The 24489-nt window shown below is 40.9% G+C and overlaps 1 protein-coding gene across 11 annotated transcripts in view; it reads right to left on the reverse strand.

Moving 5' to 3' along the window:
- Abi2 (abl interactor 2) overlaps window positions 1-24489 on the reverse strand; it is a 92507-nt gene that overhangs the window by 62797 nt on the left and 5221 nt on the right. Inside the window, exon 1 of one of the 11 annotated variants that reach the window (XM_059278532.1) lies at window positions 23199-23250. The exons of 8 other annotated variants lie outside the window; for them this stretch is intronic. Coding sequence is in view for 1 of the 3 variants with exons in the window: in XM_059278524.1 (XP_059134507.1) it covers window positions 12654-12740 (87 nt within the window). In the remaining 2 variants the exon portion in view is untranslated. Of the gene's footprint in view, window positions 1-10973; window positions 11079-12653; window positions 12803-23198; window positions 23251-24489 lie in introns of those variants that run through there. 2 more of the 11 variants (XM_059278524.1, XM_059278531.1) reach the window with 2 other exon arrangements.

Genomic DNA, 24489 nt, shown 5'->3' on the forward strand with positions numbered 1-24489 from the left:
TGAACCCTTCTGTTACTGAACTTACATCAAGTCAAAAATATTCTGAAAACCATTGTTATGCAAATCCAAAACTAAATGATTCAATAAATTCACTGATATTTTCAAGTTAACTATACATCTTTGTATAAGTACAAATAAAATCTTGAGGCTATTATTTAAAATCTAAGTACTGATAGCTACTTTGAGCAATTACAGTATATACATACCTTTCCAATTTAATTACTTAGGCAACATTGATATGAATGTACAAATTCCACTTATTCTACTTTTCTGAATCTTGATTTTCTTGCATTCTCACACATAAAATGTCCCATCAAAGTATCAATAATGATAAATAAAATGGAATGATAAATAAAATGGCTGATAATAAAAATAAATGTTGCTGTGGGCAGGATGTGGTGGTGCACATCTTTAATCCTAGCACTTGGGAGGCAGAAGGGGGATGTCTGAGTTCGAGGCCAGCCTGGTCTACAGAGCCAGGACAGTCAGGGATACACAGAAAAACCCCGTTTAAAAAAAAAAAAAAAAAAAAGAAGCCGGGCGGTGGTGGCGCACGCCTTTAATCCCAGCACTCGGGAGGCAGAGCCAGGCGGATCTCTGTAAGTTCGAGGCCAGCCTGGGCTACCAAGTGAGTTCCAGGAAAGGCGCAAAACTACACAGAGAAACTCTGTCTCGAAAAACCAAAAAAAAAAAAAAAAAAAAAGAAAAAAGAAGAGCTGCTGTGGTCATGGTTCTTTACAGCAATAAAAACCCTAAGACACCCATCATGACTTAAAAAAAAAAATTATGTATAGAGGAACTGTACTTTAAAACAGTAAATACTATAGATGATGAAAAACCCCCAGTCTACATCATACTCTGACTGGTTTTTTTATTGTTGTTATTTTGGATTCCCTATAAAATTTAAGAGTACTCTAGTTCTGTGAAGGATGCCATTGGTATTTTATCCATTGAATCTGTAGATTGCTTTGGACAGTGATGACAATTTAATAATATTCTTCTAATCCAAGAGCTCACTGGCCAAAACCTATCTGAAAAGGTAAGATTATTTTTCAGTGAGAAGACTCTGTCTCAAGTCAGTAAGGTAGAAATCAAAAGAAGATACCCAACATCTTCCACCAGCACCCATATGCACACACACAAGTGCAAATACCTCTCCAAACTCACATGAATGCACTACACACATACATATAACACACACATATGTACATCACACATATATTCACACAGCACACATACTCAAGTATATACACACACACAAATTCCACATACATAAGCATACCAGACATACAACACACATATGAAGTGCACACATACACATATGCATACATCATACATACACCAACACAAAACACATATAATACACCAGACATATACAACATTCATATGCAAAACACATACATATGCATACACCACACATACACCAACAAACACACCTATATACAGCACATGCACACACAAAAAAATTCAAACAAAAAAAACAATTTTTACTTTTAAAATTTAAAAATAGCTAGGAGTGGTATTCCTGCCTTTAGTCCCAGAATTCTGTAGGCAGAGGTAAGAGGATCTCTGTGAATTCAAGGCCAGCCTGGTCTACAGAGCAAGTTCCAGGGCAGTCAGGGCTACAGAGAGACCCTAGCTCAACACACACACACACACACACACACACACACACACACACACACGGGAGGGAGGGAGGGAGGGAGGGAGGGAGGGAGGGAGGGAGGGAGAGGAGGGAGGGAGGGGACAGAGGGGGAGAGGGAGGGAAAGGGACGGGGAGAGAGAGAGAGAGAGAGGAAGAAAAAATGATTGTGGGTTTTGGGGGTGCACTGCTCTGGCACACATATGGAGGTCAGAGGACACTTGTGGTAGTCAGTTCTCTTTTTCCACCATGCAGGTCCCAGGGATCAAGCCTAGGTTATCAAACTTGGGGGCAAGTGCTTTTACCACTGAGCCATCGCACTGGCCCCTAAAAACAAGTTTCTCTCCTTCCTCAGCTATTACTTCCAAGCACTGGATTGAAAATATTTTATCTCTTAAAATTCTCCTAATCCACATTTCTGTTTACATGAAATATTACTGGGTACATTATATGACCTCAATATATCTGTAACTCATTATTACCTTCCTATAAGGCTATCTTCCACTTGGGTTGATAAGATCACTATTCTCTCATCTTGGATACTTCCCAACTCTCTGCTTCACCCACCTATCCACTTGCCAAAACTTCCATTCTATCCAGGTTTCTTTGGGGGCATACTGGAGACATAGTACCCTAGTTATCTCTTGCCAACAGTTCTGTACTAATTTCCAGGACAGAACATAAAGTCTTAAACATGGTTCAAAAGTTTCATCTTTCCAAACCAGCTGAAACCTCCATATCTTCCTGTTACCCACTTAAATATAAACCATTTACAGCTTTCCCTAGTAAGACATACAAGTTACTTATGCAACCTTACTGAGTCTTCGCTTATAGAAAAATCAGTTTTATGATTCTCAAAATATGGATCAGACTTTCCTACCTTTGTCTCCTTCACCTGCAGTTTTTGCCAACGTTCTCTGCCCTGTCTGGATTTCAAGGAACACTTTCCTGAGTAACACTTATGAACCTTCACAGCATTTTATTACAGGCTAACACAACACAACAATATATGCATGTTTCACTGCCCAGACTCACATATCCCATAACATACCCTCTGAGGCAGGTGGTAACCTGACACATCTCTGCATATTACTTGTGAATCACCACAGTTCTTTTCTATTCCTCTTTTTTCTGTTTTGTTGTTGTTGCTGTTTGCAGTGATGGGGATCAAGTTGACATGCTAAACATGTGCTTACCCCAAACCTCACCCAGTATCTCTTTAATGGGTAATGTACAAGTTCATTTTCCTACCATTCTAATGGTTGATATTTTCAACAGAATGTATAAAATATTTTATTCTTTCTGTGGCAATGAGATAGAATTATGCTTCCCCCCTAGAAAATGACAGCCACAAGAATGAAGCATTTAACCGAGCCTTCTAAGACTTGTCCTTCTCACAAAGCACTCTCCTCTACAGTCATAGAGAGAGCTAAGCCCTAAGAACCGGGAACTGGGCACAGGCTGGATGTTCACTGATCCTGCAGCTAACCAGATGCCAGCTGCCTGCTCAGCCCAGCAGGAACTCACACAGCCTATTTCCATCACCCGATGAGGAGGAAAGAAAGAAGAAAACTGGGTCTCCAGAGGCTGACACCATCTAAATGACTTACTCTGTACTCAATAAGGGGGACCATTGAACTTGCATCTCAATTTGTTGTAATACTAGAGGAATACAAAATACAAATAAGAATCCCACACACCCTCTGAAGACACTCAACTGCAGTATTAGTACACTTGTTTCTTACTGTTTATCTACCTCACTGTTTTACTTCTACTACACAGGACAGCAGATTTAGTAGAAAAATTAGGGTGTAGATGACTCAAGAGGTATAGGAAAATAGCACCTGAAAAGCAAGAATAGGCAGTGGTGGCACACACCTTTAATCCCAGCACTCGGGAGGCAGAGGTAGGCACATCTCTGTGAGTTCGAGGCCAGCCTGGTCTACAGAAAGAGTTCCAGGACAGGCTCCAAAGCTACACAGAGAAACCCTGTCTTGAAAAAAAAAAAAAAAAAAAAAAAGCAAGAATAGGAATACACAAAAGGGAATTCTTCTCTGCACAGTGTTCCTTAAGACTTTCAGACTAAGACATCTGGACAAGACGGCTCAGAAACTACTAAGCATGATCAGCTGAGTCCCAGGAAACCTGAACTGTTTCCCCTCCACAAGAGTTACAGAGAGCTCCAAGGATACAGCTTTCATGAGTCATCATCCAGGCAGGGGTGGAGTTTTTGCTGATGCAACTGCCCTTGAGCCATCTCTGTTCCTCTAAGTGACCCCTCATTCATATTCATTACATCTTTAAATAAATAAATGAATAAATAAGGAGGCTGGAGAAGTGGCTCAGTGGTTAAAGACACTTGCTGATCTTGCAGAGAAGTCAACTTTGGTTCCCAGCACCCACACTGAGCAGCTCACAAGTGCCTATAACTCCAGCTCCATAGGATCCAAGGACCTCTTCTGGCCTCCACAGACAAGTGTACAAATACACACACATGCACATGCACAAACACACACACACACACACAACCACACACACACACACACACACACACACACACACACACACACACACACGGTAATTCAGTAAAGTAGCAGGATACAAAGTTAACTCATAATAGCCTTCCTACATACAAATGACAAACAGACTGAGAAAGAAATCAGGGAAACAACACTTTTCACAGTAGATGTGATGGATATTCTTGGTTGTCAACTTGACTACATATGGAATGAACTATAATCCAGAATGGAGGGCATACCCTTGAGAGATTATTTTTGCTTAAGTGAATTCACTTCTGGTCTGGACCACTGAGGCAGAATGCACACATCTTTGATCTGAATCTTGAGGTGGGAAGACATGCCTCTAATCTGGACCACACCTTCTGCTGGAAGCCTATATAAGAACATAGAAGAAGGGAGCTCTTGCTCTCTGCCTGCTTGCTCTTGCCTCACTAGCAAGTCCATTCTGGCATTAGAGCCAACTTCTTCAGAATTCCAGAACCTACTGACCAGCTGAGACAACCCACCTCATCAACTGAGCAACTGCTGGATTTTTGGACTTTCTAGTCATAGCCCATCATTGTTGGATTAGTTGGACTGCAGCCTGTGATTCTAATAAATTCCCTTTGTGTGTGTGTGTGTGTGTGTGTGTGTGTGTGTGTGTGTGTGTGTGTGTGAAGAGATTCATTCTGTAAGTTCTGCCACTCTAGAGAACCCTAACTACTACAATAGCCAAATGTCTCAAAAACAAAATTTAGAATAACTAAGCAAGTGAAGACCTGTGTGATAAAAACTTCAAGACCACTTAAGGAAGAAGCTGGAGAAACCACCAGAAGATAGAAAGATGCCCCATTCTTATGGTTGGTAGAGTTAATATTGTGAAAAGGCCATTCTACCAAAACCATCTACAGATTCAGTGCTATCTGCACCAAATGTCCAACACAATTCTACACAAAACTGAAAAAAAAAAAACTTAAAGTTCATATGGAAACAAAAAACCCAGGATAACTAAAAATTTAACAATAAAAAAACTGCTGATCACCATTACTGATTTTAAGCTACATTACAAGGCTATAGTAATAAAAACAGTATGGTATTCCATAACAACAAGACACACTGCTCAACTGAACAGAACTGAAGACCTGAACACAAGACTACATACCTACGCTTCACTTTTTTTTTTTTTTTTTTTTTATAAACAACGAAACCATACACACTGGAAAAGAGACCGACAGCAGCATCAAATGGTGCTGGCCAAACTGGACAGTCACATGTAGAAGAATTAAAACAGATTCAAATGTATCACCTGCACAAAATTCAACTCCAAGTAGATTAAGGACCTTAACAAAGACCTGACCCTAACTCTGCTAGAAGAGAAATTAGGGAATACTCTCAAACTCACTGGCCCAGGAAAGACTTTCTGAACAATAGAAGAGAAATTAGGGAACAAATTTAAACTCACTGGTATGGTGATATTTTATTTGTACTGAAATGTGATTTTATTTGTATGTTAATAAATAAAGTTGCCTGGGGGTCAGAACTAATAGCAAGCCATAGCAAGAGCCAGGTGGTGGTGGTGGTGGTGGTGGTGGTGGTGGTGGTGGTGCACACCTTTAATCCAGATCACATGACAGGCAGATCTCTATGTGTTCAAGGATATAGCCAGCATGGAGACACACGCCTTTAATCTCAATACCAACCACAGAAGACCTGGAGGTCTGTATAGACAGGCAGTGACAAGGAGGTCATGTGGTTGGGTTTACAACCAATGAGAAGGCAGAACAGAAAGTCAATAAAAAGACAGACACACAGGAAGTAGGTCTCTTTCTGAGGGGAAGGACGACAGTGGCAGCAAAGGGTAAGAAAGGTGGTTTTAATATCAGCTCTCAGCTACTGCTCTGACCTCTTGGGCTTTTAACTCTGTATTTGGCTCTGTGTTTCTTATTTAATAGACGGTTACATCTATACACTGGCCCAGGAAAGACTCTGAACAATAGAAGAGAAATTAGGGAACACACTCAAATTCACTGGCCCAAGAAAGACTTTCTGAATAAGACCCCTAGAGCACAAGCATTAAAAACAATAAATGGGACTTCATAAAACTGAAAAGCTGCTGGGCGGTGGTGGCACACGCCTTTAATCCCAGCACTCGGGAGGCAGAGGCAGGCGGATCTCTGTGAGTTCAAGGCCAGCCTGGACTACCAAGTGAGTTCCAGGAAAGGCGCAAAGCTACACAGAGAAACCTTGTCGGAAAAAAAACAAAAAAACTGAAAAGCTTCTGTATAGCAAAGGACACCATCATTCAAAAGGCAGCCCACAGAATGGGGAAAATGTCTTTGTCAATTATACATCTGAAAAAAGGGTTAGTACCTAGAACAGAGGTTCTCAACCTGTAGGCTGTGTCCCCTTTTGGGGCTGAATGACTTTCACAGGGGTTTCACAGTGCCTAAGACCATAAGAAAGCAAGTATTTATATCACAATTCATAATAGCAGCAAAATTACAGTTATGAAGTAGCAATGAAGACAATTTTATGGTTGGGGTCACCACAACAACTGTATTATTAAAGAGTGACAGCATTAGGAAGGTTGAGAACCACTGACCTAGAATATACAACTCAAAAAACTAATCAGTAAAACAAATAACCCAATTAAAAAATAGGGTATAGAACTAAACAAAGTTCTCAAAATATCTGAGAAACACTTTTTAAATGTTTGGCATCCTTAGCCATCAGAAAAACGCCAATTAAAACAACTTTATGATTTCATCTTACCTTAATGAGAATGGCCATTTACACAATGGATTATTACTCAGCTGTTAAGAAATATGAAATTTACTGGTAAGTGGATGGAGTGAAATAATCATCCTCAGTGAGGTAAAGCAGAACCAGATAGACAAGTGCTGCATGTTTTCTATTATATGGGGATGTTAGCATTTAAATTTTGACATGTATGCTTCAATGAGAATATCCAGAAGCTAGATAGCTAATAAAGGACCAGGATGAAAGAGGGGCTGTCCTGGGGAAGGAAAAATGCAATATAGTCTTATCAAGAGATAAAGTGGCTAAAAAAGTAGTGTACATAACAGAGTATGGGGAAGTACAATTAACACTAAAGGCCTTTTCATGTTTTGTAATGTGTGTGGGGGGGGGGAGGTGTTGTTTTGTTTTTTGAGACAAGGTTTCTCTGTATAACAGCTCTGGCTGTCCTGAAACTTGCTTTGTAGACCAGGCTGGCCTCAAACTCACAGTGATCCGCCTGCCCTTGGAGTGCTGGGATTACAGGCTTTTGCCACCACTGCCCGGCCCTGAAGGTCTTTTTTAAAAGCTATATTGAAGCCTACTAGTCTAGAAGCTTCTGTATATATTATACATATAATTATATATGTATAAATTACATTAGATATATATACACATAAACACACACACACACAAAAGCAGCTTAAATATACCATACAATAGGGTGTTAACACCCTAATTAGATATCATATGCTACCAAATAAAACTCCCACTAGGAATGGGTAGGGTTTCAGTTGGTTTTTTGTTGTTGTCTTTTTGAGTTGTTGGTCAAAAGAGTCCTATAACCACCCCCCCAAACATTCCAGACTACTGGCCAATGTTATTGGTTACCTTCTACAACCTGACAGTGTGACCCTACTGCTGAAGACACTACATACTTATGTCATAAAACGTGGAAAAACCAAGCTGGTACTCAATGGGAAGGTCACTCCTACTGACTAGTGATCATGGTGCTCAAAGGTGCTATACATGCCACTAGAAGACTAAAAGGGAAATGTAGTAATTATCAGTCTCACCCAGCTACAAACCCTGAGAGCTCTAATAGCAGCCTGCCTGAAAGATATGCCTACTGGTGCAATAGTGGTGCTATGTTAAGAAAATAACCAATCTGTTTTTAAACTGGATTTAAGGTGTACTCCCTGAACCCATACCTGACACTGTTAATAAGGCCAAGAAACTAAGACTAAACATAAATAGGTCATGGGCCCTATGGAAAAGCCTACTACACCATTATCCTGTTAAGTCAGCATAGCAATAAACAACTGCTAATGACATATGGCTATACCCACAGATCAGTGCACCACTAAACCCTCATAGGAGCTCCTTCTGCATAGAGAGACACACCCCCAAGTGGACAATGTGCAGAAAGCAATAGACTTTGGAGCACTCGACCCTAAACGGGATGTCTTCATCACATCCCTCCTCTCAGGCTCAATGGAAAAGAGGAGGCAGAAAGACTGTAAGAGCCAGAAGTGGTGGGCAACAGACTATGACAACATGCACAAGACCTGCACAAAATCCTAACTTAAAGAAGGGGAAGTGGGGGCTGGAGAGATGGCTCAGGGGTTAAGAGCACTGGCTGCTCTTCCAAAGGTCCTGAGTTTAATTCCCAGCACCCACATGGTGGCTCACAACCATCTGTGATGAGATCTGGTGCCCTCTTCTGGCCTGCAGGCATACATGCAGACAGAACACTGTATACATACTAAATAAATAAATCTTTAAAGAAGAAGAAGAAGAAGAAGAAGGGGAAGTAGACACAAATTCCCACCCCTAGCCCAGAAGCTACTTGTGATGGACAGTTGCTGGATAGAGAAATCAGTTTTCTTTAATGGAGTGGAACTGGGTCTATCAACTATGCTTTAGGGTAGACGCCATGCTCAGAAATTGTTGGCTAACATTGTCTCCACGTTATTGCTGTTTTTTGTTTTTGTTCTTTTGTTTTTTAACAGAGAGAAAGAATGTGAAGTTGTGTGGGTAGGGAGATGGGGGAGCACCTGGGAGGAGTTGAAGGGAAAGAATATAATCAAAATGTATGAAATTCTCAAAAAACAAAAACATTAAAATAAAAGGAGTGTAAACAAAGTTTTTTTCTTCAAAGATTATAGTATGTACAATAGCAAATGTAATAAAATTATGCAGGAATATAAATTAATATTTCCTCCAACCTATGTTTTGTTAGGTTTCCTCTTCTGCTTCCAGGTTATACCAAGAGATGCACTGCTCTATTAATGTCTAAATGTTAAAACAATTTCATTCTCAAATATTAAAAAGAATCCCTTTTGTTTGGCATATTGGTACACAGCTGTAATATCAGCACTGGGGAAACAGAGGCAGAAGAATAGCAAGTTTGAGGATAGACAGACAGATATATAAATCAAGAGAGTGTGATCTGAGTGGGAAAAAATGAGCTCAACTTAACATCATAACTTCAATTACTCTACATCTCTAGATTTTATAGAACTAGCAGTTCTATAAATTTTCCTTTACTATTATTCTAACCTTTTTTTCCTGGTCTCTACCATTTTGTTTTGCTGCTTCTAGTTTTCACCCTTCTCTTCTAAGATGAGAGGTGCATGACAAAGAACAACAGTAAGAGTGCTGACAGGAGGAGTGTATGGTCTTTCTGTAGTGTGCCTATGTTCTGGAAAGCTAGTGTCAGAACACCACAGTGTTGACCCTTCTCTTGTAGAGAGCACTTTCTATGTGCACCTCAGGGAGCCTTCTTAACTGAGTGGTCCATGCTCTGGCTAACATGCCATACTTTGAATCTTAGTTTAGAAGGCACAAACCACACACTTGTTTTCTGGTAGGACCAGCTTCCTTCAACAAGCAGTTTTCTTAGTTAAGACTGCTATAAAAAAAAAAAAGTTAGGATAGAAAATAAATTAGTTACAAAACTTCTGAATCACAAAGATAGGATAATGAAATATTTTCTCTAAATCTGCCAAATACAGATAGACTGGACATTGTAAATGCAATTCTCACCTGATAATTGTTCTTGTTTATAAATATATATATATACACATATAGTTTTACTATATATAACAAGTACTATATATAATAATTAGAGTTAAAATCGTTCCTTTTTATTTAGACAAAAGGGGAGAAATGTTGTGGGATACACACTGTGTGATGATCTATTGCTCTGATTGGTTTAATAAAGAGCTGAACAGCCAATGGCTAGGCAGGAGGTATAGGCGGGACTTCTGGGCAGAGAGAGAGGAAGTAGGAAAAGAAATCTAGGCGCAGGAGAGACACACCAACTGGGGAGGGGGGAGTGTCGGACATACAGAATGAAAGGTAAAAAGCCACATGGTAAAATGCAGATCAATATAAATGGGTTAACTAAGTTATAAGAGCTAGATGGGACAAGCCGAAGTTATAGGCCAAGGTTTCATAATTTGTAAGTCTTCCTGTCATTATCTGGGAGCTGGCTGGCGGGACTGAAAAAGACTATACACACATGTATCCACATATACATGTGCCCACACCACACACATACAGAGAGAGAGAACAACCCACTTCTATTTCCAATTACCTCCTAAGCCTAAGGTATGAGATCAGCATTTTTGCTCCTCTATGCTCTAAAGAGGGTCCTAACACTAGAGCCCCCGCCCCCTCCCCTAATTGTCCTTAACCTTCAGACTTTTCTCAGGGAAAGATCAGAAAAGTTTCCTTGGCCCGTTTTCCAGGACCCCTAGTTCAGACACAGGTCAGGTTCTATCGAGAATTCTCTCAAACACTGACAGCACAAGCAGTCCTTGAGTAGGAAGCCACCAAATGGGTGAAGTCTCAATGTTTCTATTAACAGAATGTACCAATTTCTAGGACTTGTTTCCTCTTGTCTGTCTGACTGACTGATTTTCTTTCTCAGACAGAGTCTCCCATAGCCCCAGATGGCTAGGAACGCTTTATCTAGACCAAGGTTGGCCTTGAACTCTGCCTGTTCTGCCCAGTGCTGGGAATAAAAGTGTGCGCCATCATGCGGAACCCAGGACTGAGTCTGTGATTTTTGTCTTCACTGACTTTTTTACCTGAAGGAGAGGACTTCCAGAATAAAAGCGCGACAGGGTGAGTGAAGCAAGTCTGAATCGGACTCCATGACAAAAAGAGAAACCCTGGAAGAGCACTGAAGACCACAAAGGAGGTAACGGCAGCTGACACAGATGTGTGACAGCACAAAGGAGCAGGCATTTCTCTAAGTCATTGCTCATCTTGGTGTTTTCCAAGTGTCCAACTTGGTTAGCACTCAATAATTTCAGGTGGTGTTTCTTCCTTCTCTAAACGTTCATTTCACTTTTATTTCAAATGACCAAGTACAGCAGGCTGGAGATGTCCAAACTACAATATGAAGAAAGGATTAGCCTGCCTGGGAAACAACACTAAGTCCTTGGAATACCCCGCCTGATAACAATGTTTTCATATAACTGAGGCCTAGGACCAGAGTCTTCTCCAACCTTGTAGATTTGGTCAACACCTACTTTTACTCAATAAGCCATGCTTCTGTGAATAACAAAGAAACTGTTCCAGACTGAAGAAACTAGAGTTCCAACAACTAAATGAGACCATTATGTATAGAGTGTCTGTCTGCATGTATGCATGCAGGCCAGAAGAGTGCCAGATCTCATTACAGATGGTTGTGAGCCACCATGTGGTTGCTGAGAATTGAACTCAGGACCTTTTTGGAAGAGCAGCCAGTGCTCTTAACCTCTGAGCCATCTCTCCAGCCCCCTTAAACTGGATTCTTTGTACACTATGTTTTGGGGGACAAATGGCAACATCTGAATGGAGATCTGAGAATTAGATAATGAAAATAAATCAGTATTATTTCTTGATTTCAATGGTTGTTTGTGACTAGGTAGGATAATGTTCTTATCTGTAGGGAAAAAAACAAATCAAGTATCCAGAAGCAATGACATTCCCGAATGGCTTGGGGAGGGGTGCCTTGTTATATTAAAAAAAATTATTCAGATCTAAAATGTGGGGTAATAATGATATGTCACTATAGAAGCATCAGATGCTTTTTATGCAAAGACCTCAGAGAAGTAACATAGCAAGGGGATTTTCAGATGTGTCAGTCCACCATGGAGGGAAGGTATGGGACACATCAGTTCACAGTACAGTGGCCAAGACAGACAGACAGACAGAATGCCTAAACTCTCACTCTTTCTCCTCCCTTCTCCCCTTTTATGCCATGCAGGCCACAACCTATGGGGAGGTGTTCCCCTTTGGAGTTCTATGGAACACCCTCACAGACACATCCAGAGTACTTCTCAACCCAATCAAATTGATAAGATTAACCATCTTGGGAAAGGACGTATATGGGCAATTTCTGCTTGAGTTTGTTGTGAACCTAGAACTACTCTAAGAAATAAAGCCTAGGGCCTAGAGAGATGGCTCAGTGGTGAAGAGCACTTGCTGCTCTTGTAGAGATGCCAGCAGAAACATGGCAGCTCACAGCATCTCTAACTCCAGTTCCAGGGGATAGGACACACTCTTCTAGCTCTGAGGACACCAGGCATGCATGTGGTACACACACACACACACACACACACACACACACACACAAACACACACACACACACACACAAAAAAAAAAACACACACACACACACACACACATTGCACAAAAAACACTCACACATGTAAAATAATGATGTTTTGAATAAAAGAAAGCCTATTAAAAAATAAAGGCCAAGGGTGGTAGCTCATACCTGAAATCCTAGCACCGGAGATTCAGAAGCAGTCAAATGTGAATTCAAGACCAGCCTGCCTGGTCTACATAGTGAGTTGCAGACCATCCAGGACTACATAGTAAGAAGCAGTCTCAAAAAACATAAACCGGCCGGGCAGCAGTGGCACACACCTTTAATCCCAGCACTCAGGAGGCAGAGCCAGGTGGTTCTTTATGACTTCAAGGCCAACCTGGTCTACAGAGCGAGATCCAAGACAGGCACCAAAACTACACAGAGAAACCCTGTCTCAAAAAAACAAAAACAAAAAACAAAGAAAAAAAACAAAAAAGCATAAACTAAAAAAAATAATAAATTATATACTTTGTCCAGGTGGGGTAATACCAAAATACTATTGTTTTTTTAATTTAAGTAAATTTTCCATTAACTTAAGAATTCACTGTCATTAAAAAAAAAAAAAAGTTTATAAACCTGTGTGTGTGTGTGTGTGTGTGTGTGTGTGTGTGTGTGTGTGTGTTTGATACAGGATCCTTAGTAAGCACCCCTGGATGGCCTGTAACTCACTATCTAGACCAGGCTGGCCTTTAATCCGAGCAGTACAGGGATTGTGACATCACACCTGGCTGCTTCATTACATTTTGTTGTTTGGTTTGGTTTGGGTTTTTCGAGACAGGGTTTCTCTGTGCAGCCCTGGCTGTCCTGGAATTCACTTGGTAGACCAGGCTGGTGTGGTGGAATTATGTTCCCCAAAATATTGTGCACCCTAATAAACTTATCTGGGGTCAGAGACAGAACAGCCACTAGATACAAAGACTAGAAAATGGTGGCACTCACACCTTTAATCCTAGCACTCCAGAGGTAGAAACCCCTCTGGATCTCTGTGAATTCAAGGCCACATTGGTGACACATGGTGACACACGCCTTTAATCCAAGAAAGCGAGCCTTTAATCCCAGGGAGTGGTGGTAGAAAGCAGAAAGGTATATAAGGCGGGAGGACCAGAAACTAGAAGCATTTGGCTGGTTAAGCTTTAAGGCTTCTAGCAGCCCAGTTCAGCTGAGAGCCATTGGGATGAGGACACAGAGGCTTCCAGTCTGAGGAAACAGACAACTGAGAAGTTGGCCAGGTGAGGTTAGCTGTGGCTTGTTCTGTCTCTCTGATCTTCCAGCTTCACCCCAATACTTGGCTCTGGGTTTGTTTTATTAATAAGACTCTCTAAGATTCCTGCTACAGGCTGGCCTCAAACTCAGAGATCTACCTGCCTCTGCCTCTCAAGTGCTAAAACTTATAAAGCAATGGAAAAAGGACTCAATGGTTAAGGGTGCTTGCTACTCTTACACTACTCTTAGAGGTACTAGGTTCAGCTACCAACACCCACACCAGATGGTTCACAATATCCTGTAACTACAAGTCCAGGATCCAACATCCTCTTCTGGCCTCCTTGGATATTGCACATATGTGGACGGACGGACAGACAGACAGACAGACAGAACGACACACACACACACATTTACTTTTAAAATAAAATCAATTTTTTAAAGCTTATAAGGAAATTTCTCATGGGGTTTTTATTGTTGTTTGGTTTTTTATTTTTATTTGTTTGGTTTTTTGTTTGGGAGGAGGTGGTTTGGTTTTGTTTTTCCAAGACAGGGTTTCTCTATGCAGCCCTGGATGTCCTGGAACTCACTTTGTAAACTAGGCTAGCCTCAAACTTGGAGATCATCCTACCTCTGTCTCCCAAGTGCTGAGATTAAAGGCATGTACCACCACCCAGCAACTCATGGTTTTTACTATTGCATCTGAAGATGATTGCCTCTTGTGTACTACATAAAACAGCAACTGAGTTTTAAAGAACTTGTGTTTAATGAGACTATCACTCATCCAGAATGAATAAGATTAAAAGCATTAAACTGATATTTATTTTAACACAAGATAGTGGTTGTAAATATTTTTTTCTTTCTAATCATTAATACTTTGTGTTAGTATTTGATAATCTGGTTAGTAACCAAATTCTATCCAAAATAGCCTATATTTAATTTCCCTAACATAAATGCAGGCCTTAAACAAAATGCAAACCAAGAACTAATTATCAAGTCCTAATAACTAATCAAGCAACCACCATTTCCCAATTTGAAATGTAGTAGTTACATTAGTCACAGTCATCCCTATATTCCCATCTCTTGCTGTGCTTTCCGATTTGTGAGGCAAGCAGAACGTTCTGCCACACGCTTGATGTGCTGACGACACTGTTCCTGTCAAAGCTACCGCCCTTCCCTGACACCAGAACACGACTTCGCCTTCCAGCATGCTCAACGTGGCCTGAAGACCAGCAGTTCTCCAAGAATCCTCCAGAACACTGGTGTGCCATCTAAACCACATCACGGAAGCCAAACCAATACATCCCCTTTGGTAATTATTCATTCTATTGGTTCTCGTGACATTAACTTTGTATATAATTTTATTATTTATACATAGTTCATAATCATACCTATTAAAACATCACAACTGTACATATGTAAGGAGAGCAAAAACCTAGAAACAGGACGTCAGCACCATAGAATTTAAAAAGACCTAAAAACACTGTACATTTACAGTCAGTGACTTCTAACTTCCTTTAAAAAAAGTAGTGGACTACGTAAACATATTACTTTTCTGTACCTTAAGATAAGGAACTAAAATTCTTTTGAAGAACCTCGTCTGCTCTTCTAGACTGAGGACACAGTTTCTGCAGAGGAATCACTGCTCAGCACCACCTCCTGGCAGGGGCTTGCAGTCACACATGCTGGCTGCTGGCAGAGGCCCACACCCTGTCTACTTCCCCATTCAGATGGGTTTCTGTAGGTTCCTCGTGTTCCTAACAGTGCATCTACTGAAAGTTTTCAATAGACAAGTAAATGAAGATAAATAACAGGAGAGAGAGAGAGAGAGAAAGAGAGAGAGAGAGAGAGAGAGAGAGAGAGAGAGAGAGAGAGAGCGAGCTCATGTTAGTTCAACTTCACTAATTCACATTTTATAACAAAGGCTCTTCACAGGAATCAAAGCCAAAATAAACTAAGCTGCTGGCCATGAACTAGTCACTACTGAATTCTCAGCAGGGAAACACACTTAAGGACATTTTTGTTGTTGTGTTTTTTTGGTTTTTGTCTTTTTTTTTTTCTTTCTTTCTTTCTTTCTTGAGACAGGGTTTCTCTGTGTAGCCCTGGCTGTCCTGGAACTCACTCTGTAGACCAGGCTGGCCTTGAACTCACAGAGATCTACCTGCCTCAGACTCCTGAGTGCTGGGACTAAATGCATGCTGAGCCACCACACCCGGCTTAACGAAATTTTTAAATGAAAATATAACAAAATAAAATAGTGTGAATCAAGATGATTTTTAAAAAACAAAAAAATTACTATAGAAGCAGAATGAACAAGCAAAACAATATAATTCCTCTCCTCAGAATTTCAGTCTAGCAGAGTCAAAAGTAACTAAGTTTACTTACCTAATTTTATAAAATGGAAGTATCTCCCCTGCTAACTTCCAGGGAGCTATAGATAACTCAAATATTTGATAAGCATCCACTAAAGCAGAAGCCTTGCACTAACTAATATAAATGAAATGAACCCTAAAACACCAACCATGTATGAAACACTAGTCTCAGTTCCGTGGACCATGTCTCTGTTAAATACTTGGGAAAATATGAACTTCCTTTTTTCCTTAGCACAAATCTATACACTATTCAAATTTATAAAACTAAGTTATTTCACTCACCTAAGAATTTTTCCATTCTTTGCTAGAAAAGACTTAATTTATTGATTTAGCAAATAATCTGTGGCAAGCACGATTCCAGGTGCTGGAAATGAAGAAGGTACAAATAAACAAACAAATCAATCCCTGCCCTCACTGACAAGAAGGAAAGCAGACGAATGGACAAACATTCTCTGTAAAGTGGTGATATGCACAAAACACCACACGACACTGTGGAGAGAAAAGTGGACACTAAGGGGAGAGTCCGCGAGGAAGTGGATGGAAGTCATGCAACCCTCCAGCGCACACGCACCAAGCAGAGGTCTGGGGGCAGAAAGGACACACACACACCTACCTGGTATGGGGGGGAGAGCGGGAGGAAGCCAGGAGCTGGGGAAATGGCTCCATCAGTCAAGTGCTTGCCACGTAAGCATGAGGTCCTGAGCTGGAACCCCGAACATGCTAGGCATAGTAGCATGGGCTTGTAAACCCAGCACTAGGGTCTGAAAGAAGCAGGGTTTGCTGGACAACCAGCCTATCATAATTGGTAACCAAGACCAAAGAGAAGCTGACTCAGACAAGGAGGACAGCTCTGTGGGGAGGGGACCAGAAGCTGACCTCTGGCAATCATCTGCAAGGATGCACGTATACCAAAGGTAATAGGAGACGAGGGCAAGGCGCCATACCATTTGTGGTTTGTGGGCTTTTTTTTTCTTTTGGAACGTCTTTTTGAGCTTCACTGACACATAATTAATAAAAGTTGTATATACTTTAAAGAATGCATGGTTTCAAGGTACATCAACGCTCAACAGCAGCAGCATCGTTCACAGTTGAGCACTCACCTAGCACAGACCGGAGTCCATGCTCACCAAAAGACCCACACAGGTACACCAACATAATCTGATCAACAGACAGTAAGTGACCATCACAGCTTAACTCACACATCCATCATGTCACATAGTACCTAAGGAGGAGGCACTTAAGATCTGGTCTTGATCGCTTTCAAGTATATACTATACATCATAACTATAGTCGTTTTTTTACTGACATAACGCAGTACATCAGATCTCCCAAACATACTCACTTGATAGACCGATGTCCTCTGATCCCTGACCACCCACAGCAACTACCATTCTTTTTTACTAAATAAAGTTCCTCTGTAAATACGAATTTATATCACTTTTTTATCCACTCATTTGTTGGACACTTGTTCCCACCTCTAGGCTGCTGAAAATTATGCTCAAATGAACATGTGAGTGCAGATACTCTGTAAAATATTGTTCATTTATCAGAGGAAGGTCCAGAAGTGGGATATACACCCAAAGGTGGGACCACTAGGTCACAATATTGTCCTAGCTTTCATTTTCTGAAAAACTTCCCTGTCACTTTATATAGTGGCTTTAACAACTCACATCCCCACCAAGAATTCTCTTTTCTCCACATCTTGCTTGGATGTGAAGTCTCACTGTCTACTTTTGGTTTGCACTTCCCTAACAATTATCTGTGCAGGATACCTTCCATCGACCTGTTTCTCACATGTTTGTCGTCTTTAGTAATCGTCTATTCAAGTCTGTAATAGTCAACAGTAACTGTGACCTTGACAGAAACACCCAATATACAGGCTTCTGGGAAATTCTGTGAGGGATGATTACATTAATTATGCGAGAATAAAAATGCATCTTAACTGTGGGAACACTATTCCATGGGCAGGGAATCCTGGACAGCATAAAATGGAGAGAGTAAGCAAGCATTACAGCATGCATTAATCACTGTCTTAACCTGAGGGTGGAGGCGGCGTGACCAGCTGCTTCAGCTCCTGCTACTTGCATTTCCCCACCATGACAGACCCTGAACTGTGACCCAAAATGACCCCTTTCTCCATTACGTTGCTTTTGTCAGTCAGAGTATTATTCTCATCATAGCAACAGAAAAAGAAACTAAGATGATGTTCTATGCCCAATTGTTTTGTTCTGTTTGTTTTGAGACAGGGTTACTGTATGCAGCCCTGAACTCAAGAGATTCACCTGCCTCTGCCTCCTGAGTACTGGGATGGAAGGCAGGTACCAGCACATATGGTTCTATGCCCATTTTTTTAAATTTGGTTTAAGGTTTATATGAGTGATCTATACTTTTAGTCTGGTGCATTGTTCTTATTATAGTTGCTTCTGTTGCCTGTACTTTGGTGCTCTGTCCAAACAAAAATTGACAATACCAATGTGAAAGAATTATAAACTATTAAATTTATAATTCAGTTCTTACATTTGATTAATTCTTTAATCTACTTCGTTAATTTTTTTCAATTGTGTGTGTGTGTGTGTGTGTGTGTGTGCGTGCGCGCGCACAAAAGAGACAGACAGATGGACACACATGCCACAATACATGTGTAGATGTCAGAGGATAACACAGGAATCAGCTCTCTCCTACCACTTTTATGTGGGTTCCAGGAATCAAACTCAGATGACCAGGCTTCTGCAGCAAAAACCTCATGCACTGAGTCAGCTCACTGTGCCCTCAAGTTCAGTTCTGTTTTAGAATATAGAGTCCAATCTCATTAATTCACATGTGGACACAGTTTTCCCAATAAACTACAGAGACTATCTTTTCCCTGTTGGATAGTCTTCATTTTATACCAAAGAGTAGTCAACTATGTATTTCTGAGCTCTCTATTATGTTCTATTGTCCTAGGACTACTTTATGCTGGTACCATGCCTTTTTGGTTACAATAGCTTTGTAATATAGTTTGAGACAATAAAGTATGAGGCCTCCAATTTTGTTGATCTCAAGAGGGCAATGAGTATCCAGTCTTTGAAGTGCCATATAAATTGAGATTTTTCTGATTTTTGTGAAAAATTCTACTGGAATTTTTTTTTCTACTGGAGTTTTTAATGAGTGATTACACTGCATTTACAAACAGCTTTGGGTAGTATGAGCATTAACAATCTATGATCACAAAAATCTTCCACTTATTTGTATCTTACTTTCATAAATGCCTACAGTTTTTAGTGTACAGATCTTTCACCTCCTTGGTTATTCCTAAATTATTCCTAAGCACTTTATTCTTTTTGATGGTCTTATAAAGAATTATCTCCTTAATTTTTTTCATGTAGTCTGCTGTTAATATATGGAAATATATGACTTCTGTGTGTTACCCTTTACACTGTAATTTACTGAATTTGTTATTTTAATCTTTTTTGATGTTATTTTTAATCTTTATGTTTTTCTATTATAGGATCATAGTTTTCTGTCCCACTGTCACCAAAAAAGAGGAAGAGGGGGAGGAGAAGAGGAAGAAAAGAAAGAAAGAAAGGAAGGAAGGAAGGAAGGAAGGAAGGAAGGAAGGAAGAAAGAAAGAAGGAGAAAAGCAGTTATCTGTAAACAAAAACTACTTTTCCAGTGTGCATATCTTTTATTTCTTTTCTTTCCTAAGTGGCCTGACTAGGACTCTAGTACTTTTCATAAATGGTGTTATGTTTAATAAAACTATGAGCAGCTGCAGAGATGCTCAGTGCAGAGATGGCACTGGGTGTAGAGATCTCTGTGTAGAGATGGCTGCTCTTGCAGAGGAACTGGATTCAATTCCAGCACTTGCTCACAACCATCTGTAACTCCAGCTCCAGAGGATCTGATGCCCTTTTATGGCCTCCATGAGCACCAGCATATATGTGGTGCACAGATACGTACACAGGCAAAACATGCATACAAATAAAAATTAAATTAAGTAAAATAAAATTAAAAACTATGACAGGGAACTCCTAATTCAATTAATAAACTTTCAGCTTTTCATGGTTGGTTGTGAATTAGCTTGGCGTTGTCATAAATGTCTATAACAGCTATACAAATCACACTTGACAAAACCAAATGTTGACAAGGATGTAGAGTAACTGAACTTTGCTGGTAGGAATACAAAATGATACCCAGAAAAGAGTGGTCGTTTCTGTAAAGTTAAGCAGTTTTACCACATGGTTCAATAAGCCCATTTTTTTTTATTTGTTTGTTTTGGTTTTGGTTTTGGTTTTGGTTTTTGGTTTGTTTAAGCAAAGGGAAACAAAGCAGGATCTCACCTAAGCTCCTGTTGGATTCAGAAGGTCCACTATTTGTAGAAAAGCAGCAAAAGTCAGGTCTTGTACAAAGCCAAGAAAAAAAGTGCCACAGATCTACACCATGGATGACAGACACTTGTGAGGAACTAATGCCATCCTACAGCTGAGATTTTATAGCCATGGCTGCACCTAACAGAAGTGCAGGCAGAAAGCCTTGTTCCATCACAACCAGGAGGAACAGGAAACGGACAGCCTTCTTGATAGACCAGAAAATGAATGAGACACGGCTTTGTGGCAGCTTCCCACAACCCTCTCATCTCACAGTTCAAAGGGAACACAAGTGCTCTGCTGAGTCCCACATTTAACTTCACCAGAATGGAATGATGGAAGGAGCCACTCACTTACAATTACTCAAGAGACACCTGTAGGCAAATGGCTACAGCAGTATTGATCATTGGATAAAGCTAGAAACAATCCAGAAATAAAGTAACAGATGAGTCAATAAACTCTAATTCTTCCATATACTGCAAACACCACCTGTCAACAAAACAGAACAAAATGACACAGAGTTGATATTCAAATACAATATGTTAAGTGTAGGAAGTCAAACATGAAAGACTAATCAGTTTAGAAGGCACTGTGAGAAAGGCAAAACCTATAGGGAGAGAAAATATTGTGTTTGCCAAAGGTTGGAAATGAAAGGAAGGACTGAATACAAACGGTATAAAGAAAAGCTTGTGCAGGGTGGTGGTGGTGCATACTTTTAACCCCAACACTCACGAGGCAGAGGCAGGCAGATCTCTGTTTGAGGCCAGCCTGGTCTACAGAATGAGTTTCAGGACAGCCAGGTCTACATAGAGAAAACTTGTCTCAGGGCAGGGAGGTGGGGGGGAACGACAGACAGGATAGAACAAACAAAAAAAGAAAAGAAAGCTTGTGTGTTATGGAGGTAATAAGAATATGACATGTTGTCCTTTGGCTGGTTGGTTTTTTTTGGTTTTGGGTTTTTTTTGCTGTGCTAGGACTTGAACCCAGAGCCATACTCATTAAGATAGGTACATTTCCACTGAGCTACACCCCCAGGGTCTGACTCTGTAACATTCATCAAAATTCATTTTTGGTGGATTTATGTGGAATATTTTGCCAGCATGTATGTATGTGTGCCACATGCATTCCTGGTGCCGGCAGAAGCCAGAAGAGGGCATTAGATGCCCTGAAACAGGAGTTAGACATGGTTGTGAGCCACCGTGTGGGTGCTGGGAATCAAACCTGGATCCTCTGCAAGAGCAACAAGTGCTCTTAACCACTGTACCATCACTCCAGCCCCAAAGAAATTCATATATAAAAGTAACTCATTACTTTTATACCCCAAAAGGGTGATTTGTGCTATATATGTATAAACCTCAATAAACTTGACTAGAGAAATAAAAATTTAAAATATCCATGCTGTAAATGATTCAAAACAAAACTGTTTCTTGTTACCCTATATATCTGTATCAATGTATACTACCTGCTAAAAATAAATAAAAGCTAAAACTTTTTTCTTGCAAAATGACCACATCCTAAATAATACACATAGAACATTACACTCAAGGGCCAACAAGATAGCTCAGTAAGGGAGATATAAAAACACTTAGGATATGATTCCATCCTCTAGAAGGTTTATATTGGAAGGGGAAAAACATAAAATTAAACAGTATTTCAAAACACTTTATGAAATATTTAAAAAGCATAATTTTATATACTATTTCATGAATCCAACTACAAACTAGTTCCATAAAAATTTAATTATAAAAAAAACATTTAAAAAATTCTAATAGCCTAATTCTTATCCATCTATGAAAAGACTACACTACACTTACACTCGCTACCAGAGTTTCCTGCATTTTAAAAGAAAGTCAAAACAGCGTATGCTCAAAACTATCTACACTACATATTCTATGAATAAGTAAAACAATTTCACCTATAACTACTTTCTAGGAGAGAAAAGACTCTGGATAAAAGAAAACTATCACACATTCATATGTTAGTCCTATCACAGAAAAGAAACAGTAAACATAAAGGTTTTCAATGTTTGGGCAAAGGGACAGTTTGTAGTGGTCAATGCTTCAAGAAAAGGTAAAACAAGATACAGCTAAAAACCCTGTACCAACATAAATTACAAAGCTACTGAATGAAATTCCGTAGCAAGAAAACACAGGGTATATACAAACAACAACATTTTTAAAAGAGCAAGGTGCTCAGGGTACAATGTAGTCTATTTTGTAGTCTTGTCACAGGTATTAATAATGACAGGTTTGTCACTGAAAACCCATTCACCGAGATGTTTCTCCTGGAAATTAGGATTACTTTCTCAGAGGCTGAGAAGCATATAGTGTCCACCTAGTCGGTTCATTCCTCTCAGTGGAGGCCAAAGACAAAAATCAAAGAGAAGGCTGTAACTATCGGTATTCAAATTTCTACTCTCAATGACTTCCTTCTTCATGCAATTTTAAGTACTTTTTATGTTTTTGTTTTTTGAGACAGGGTCTCACTATGTAGCCTTGGCTGTCCTGGAACTCACTATGTAGACCAGGCTGGCCTTGAACCAGGATCAAACTTCCTTTGCTCCTGAGTGCTTGAATCAAAGATGTGTATCACAACACCCAGCCTGCATTTTTAAGTACTTTTTAAGGTGCTCCATTTGTGAACTCATAGCACAAGCACAAATTCATTCCTGTAAGTACTGGGACAACCAGAAAAGAAAAGGCAGTCCTGGCATTAGTGTTAAGTGTTTCTCAGCTGGGCACTGTGACACATACCTGTAAATCTGGCACACGGAAGGCTACGGCACGTGGAAGGAGGCTACGGCACGCGGAAGGAGGCTACGGCACGCGGAAGGAGGCTACGGCACGCGGAAGGAGAGGCTACGGCACGCGGAAGGAGAGGCTACGGCACGCGGAAGGAGAGGCTACGGCACGCGGAAGGAGAGGCTACGGCACGCGGAAGGAGAGGCTACGGCACACGGAAGGAGAGGCTACGGCACGCGGAAGGAGAGACTACGGCACACGGAAGGAGAGGCTACGGCACACGGAAGGAGGCTACGGCACGCAGAAGGAGGCTACGGCACGCGGAAGGAGAGGCTACGGCACACGGAAGGAGAGACTACGGCACGCGGAAGGAGGCTACGGCACGCGGAAGGAGGCTACGGCACACGGAAGGAGGCTACGGCACGCGGAAGGAGGCTACGGCACGCGGAAGGAGGCTACGGCACGTGGAAGGAGGCTACGGCACACGGAAGGAGAGACTACGGCACGCGGAAGGAGGCTACGGCACGCGGAAGGAGGCTACGGCACGCGGAAGGAGGCTACGGCACGCGGAAGGAGGCTACGGCACGCGGAAGGAGGCTACGGCACGCGGAAGGAGGCTACGGCACGTGGAAGGAGGCTACGGCACGCGGAAGGAGGCTACGGCACGCGGAAGGAGGCTACGGCACGCGGAAGGAGGCTACGGCACGCGGAAGGAGGCTACGGCACGCGGAAGGAGGCTACGGCACGTGGAAGGAGGCTACGGCACGTGGAAGGAGGCTACGGCACGCGGAAGGAGAGGCTACGGCACGCGGAAGTCAGGCTACGGCACGCGGAAGGAGGCTACGGTAGAAAGACTCAGAGGTGGAGGCCAGTCTGGGTACACAGCAAGATTCTGACTCACAAAGTATCTTCTTAGAAGAAAGAAAAAATCGTTCTCAAAAGTTTAAAAGGTAATATAGACTCTAAATCCATTTCTCTAAAAATATATAGCATCATTTACCAAAAATATTAGGAATATAAATGCCAGATATGTATTAAAGATAACTGGGTAATTTTTAATTCCTTTAATATCTAGCCACTTTATATTAATTTTTCAAACTAAGCATGTATTCTAATGGCATTCATTAAGCTAAAAATTTTAATCTTTGTCAGGTATGGTGGCTCAGGGTTTAAGAGAAGCAGAGGCAGGAGAATCTCTGACTAAGGACAGCCTGGTCTACAAAGTGAATTCTACGCCAGTTATTGCTACATATAAAATCTTGTCTCAAAAAAAAACTTTGCATCATTTTACTAATTACCTTTT

This window comes from Peromyscus eremicus, chromosome 13, assembly GCF_949786415.1.
Source record: "Peromyscus eremicus chromosome 13, PerEre_H2_v1, whole genome shotgun sequence".
NCBI lineage: Eukaryota > Metazoa > Chordata > Mammalia > Rodentia > Cricetidae > Peromyscus > Peromyscus eremicus.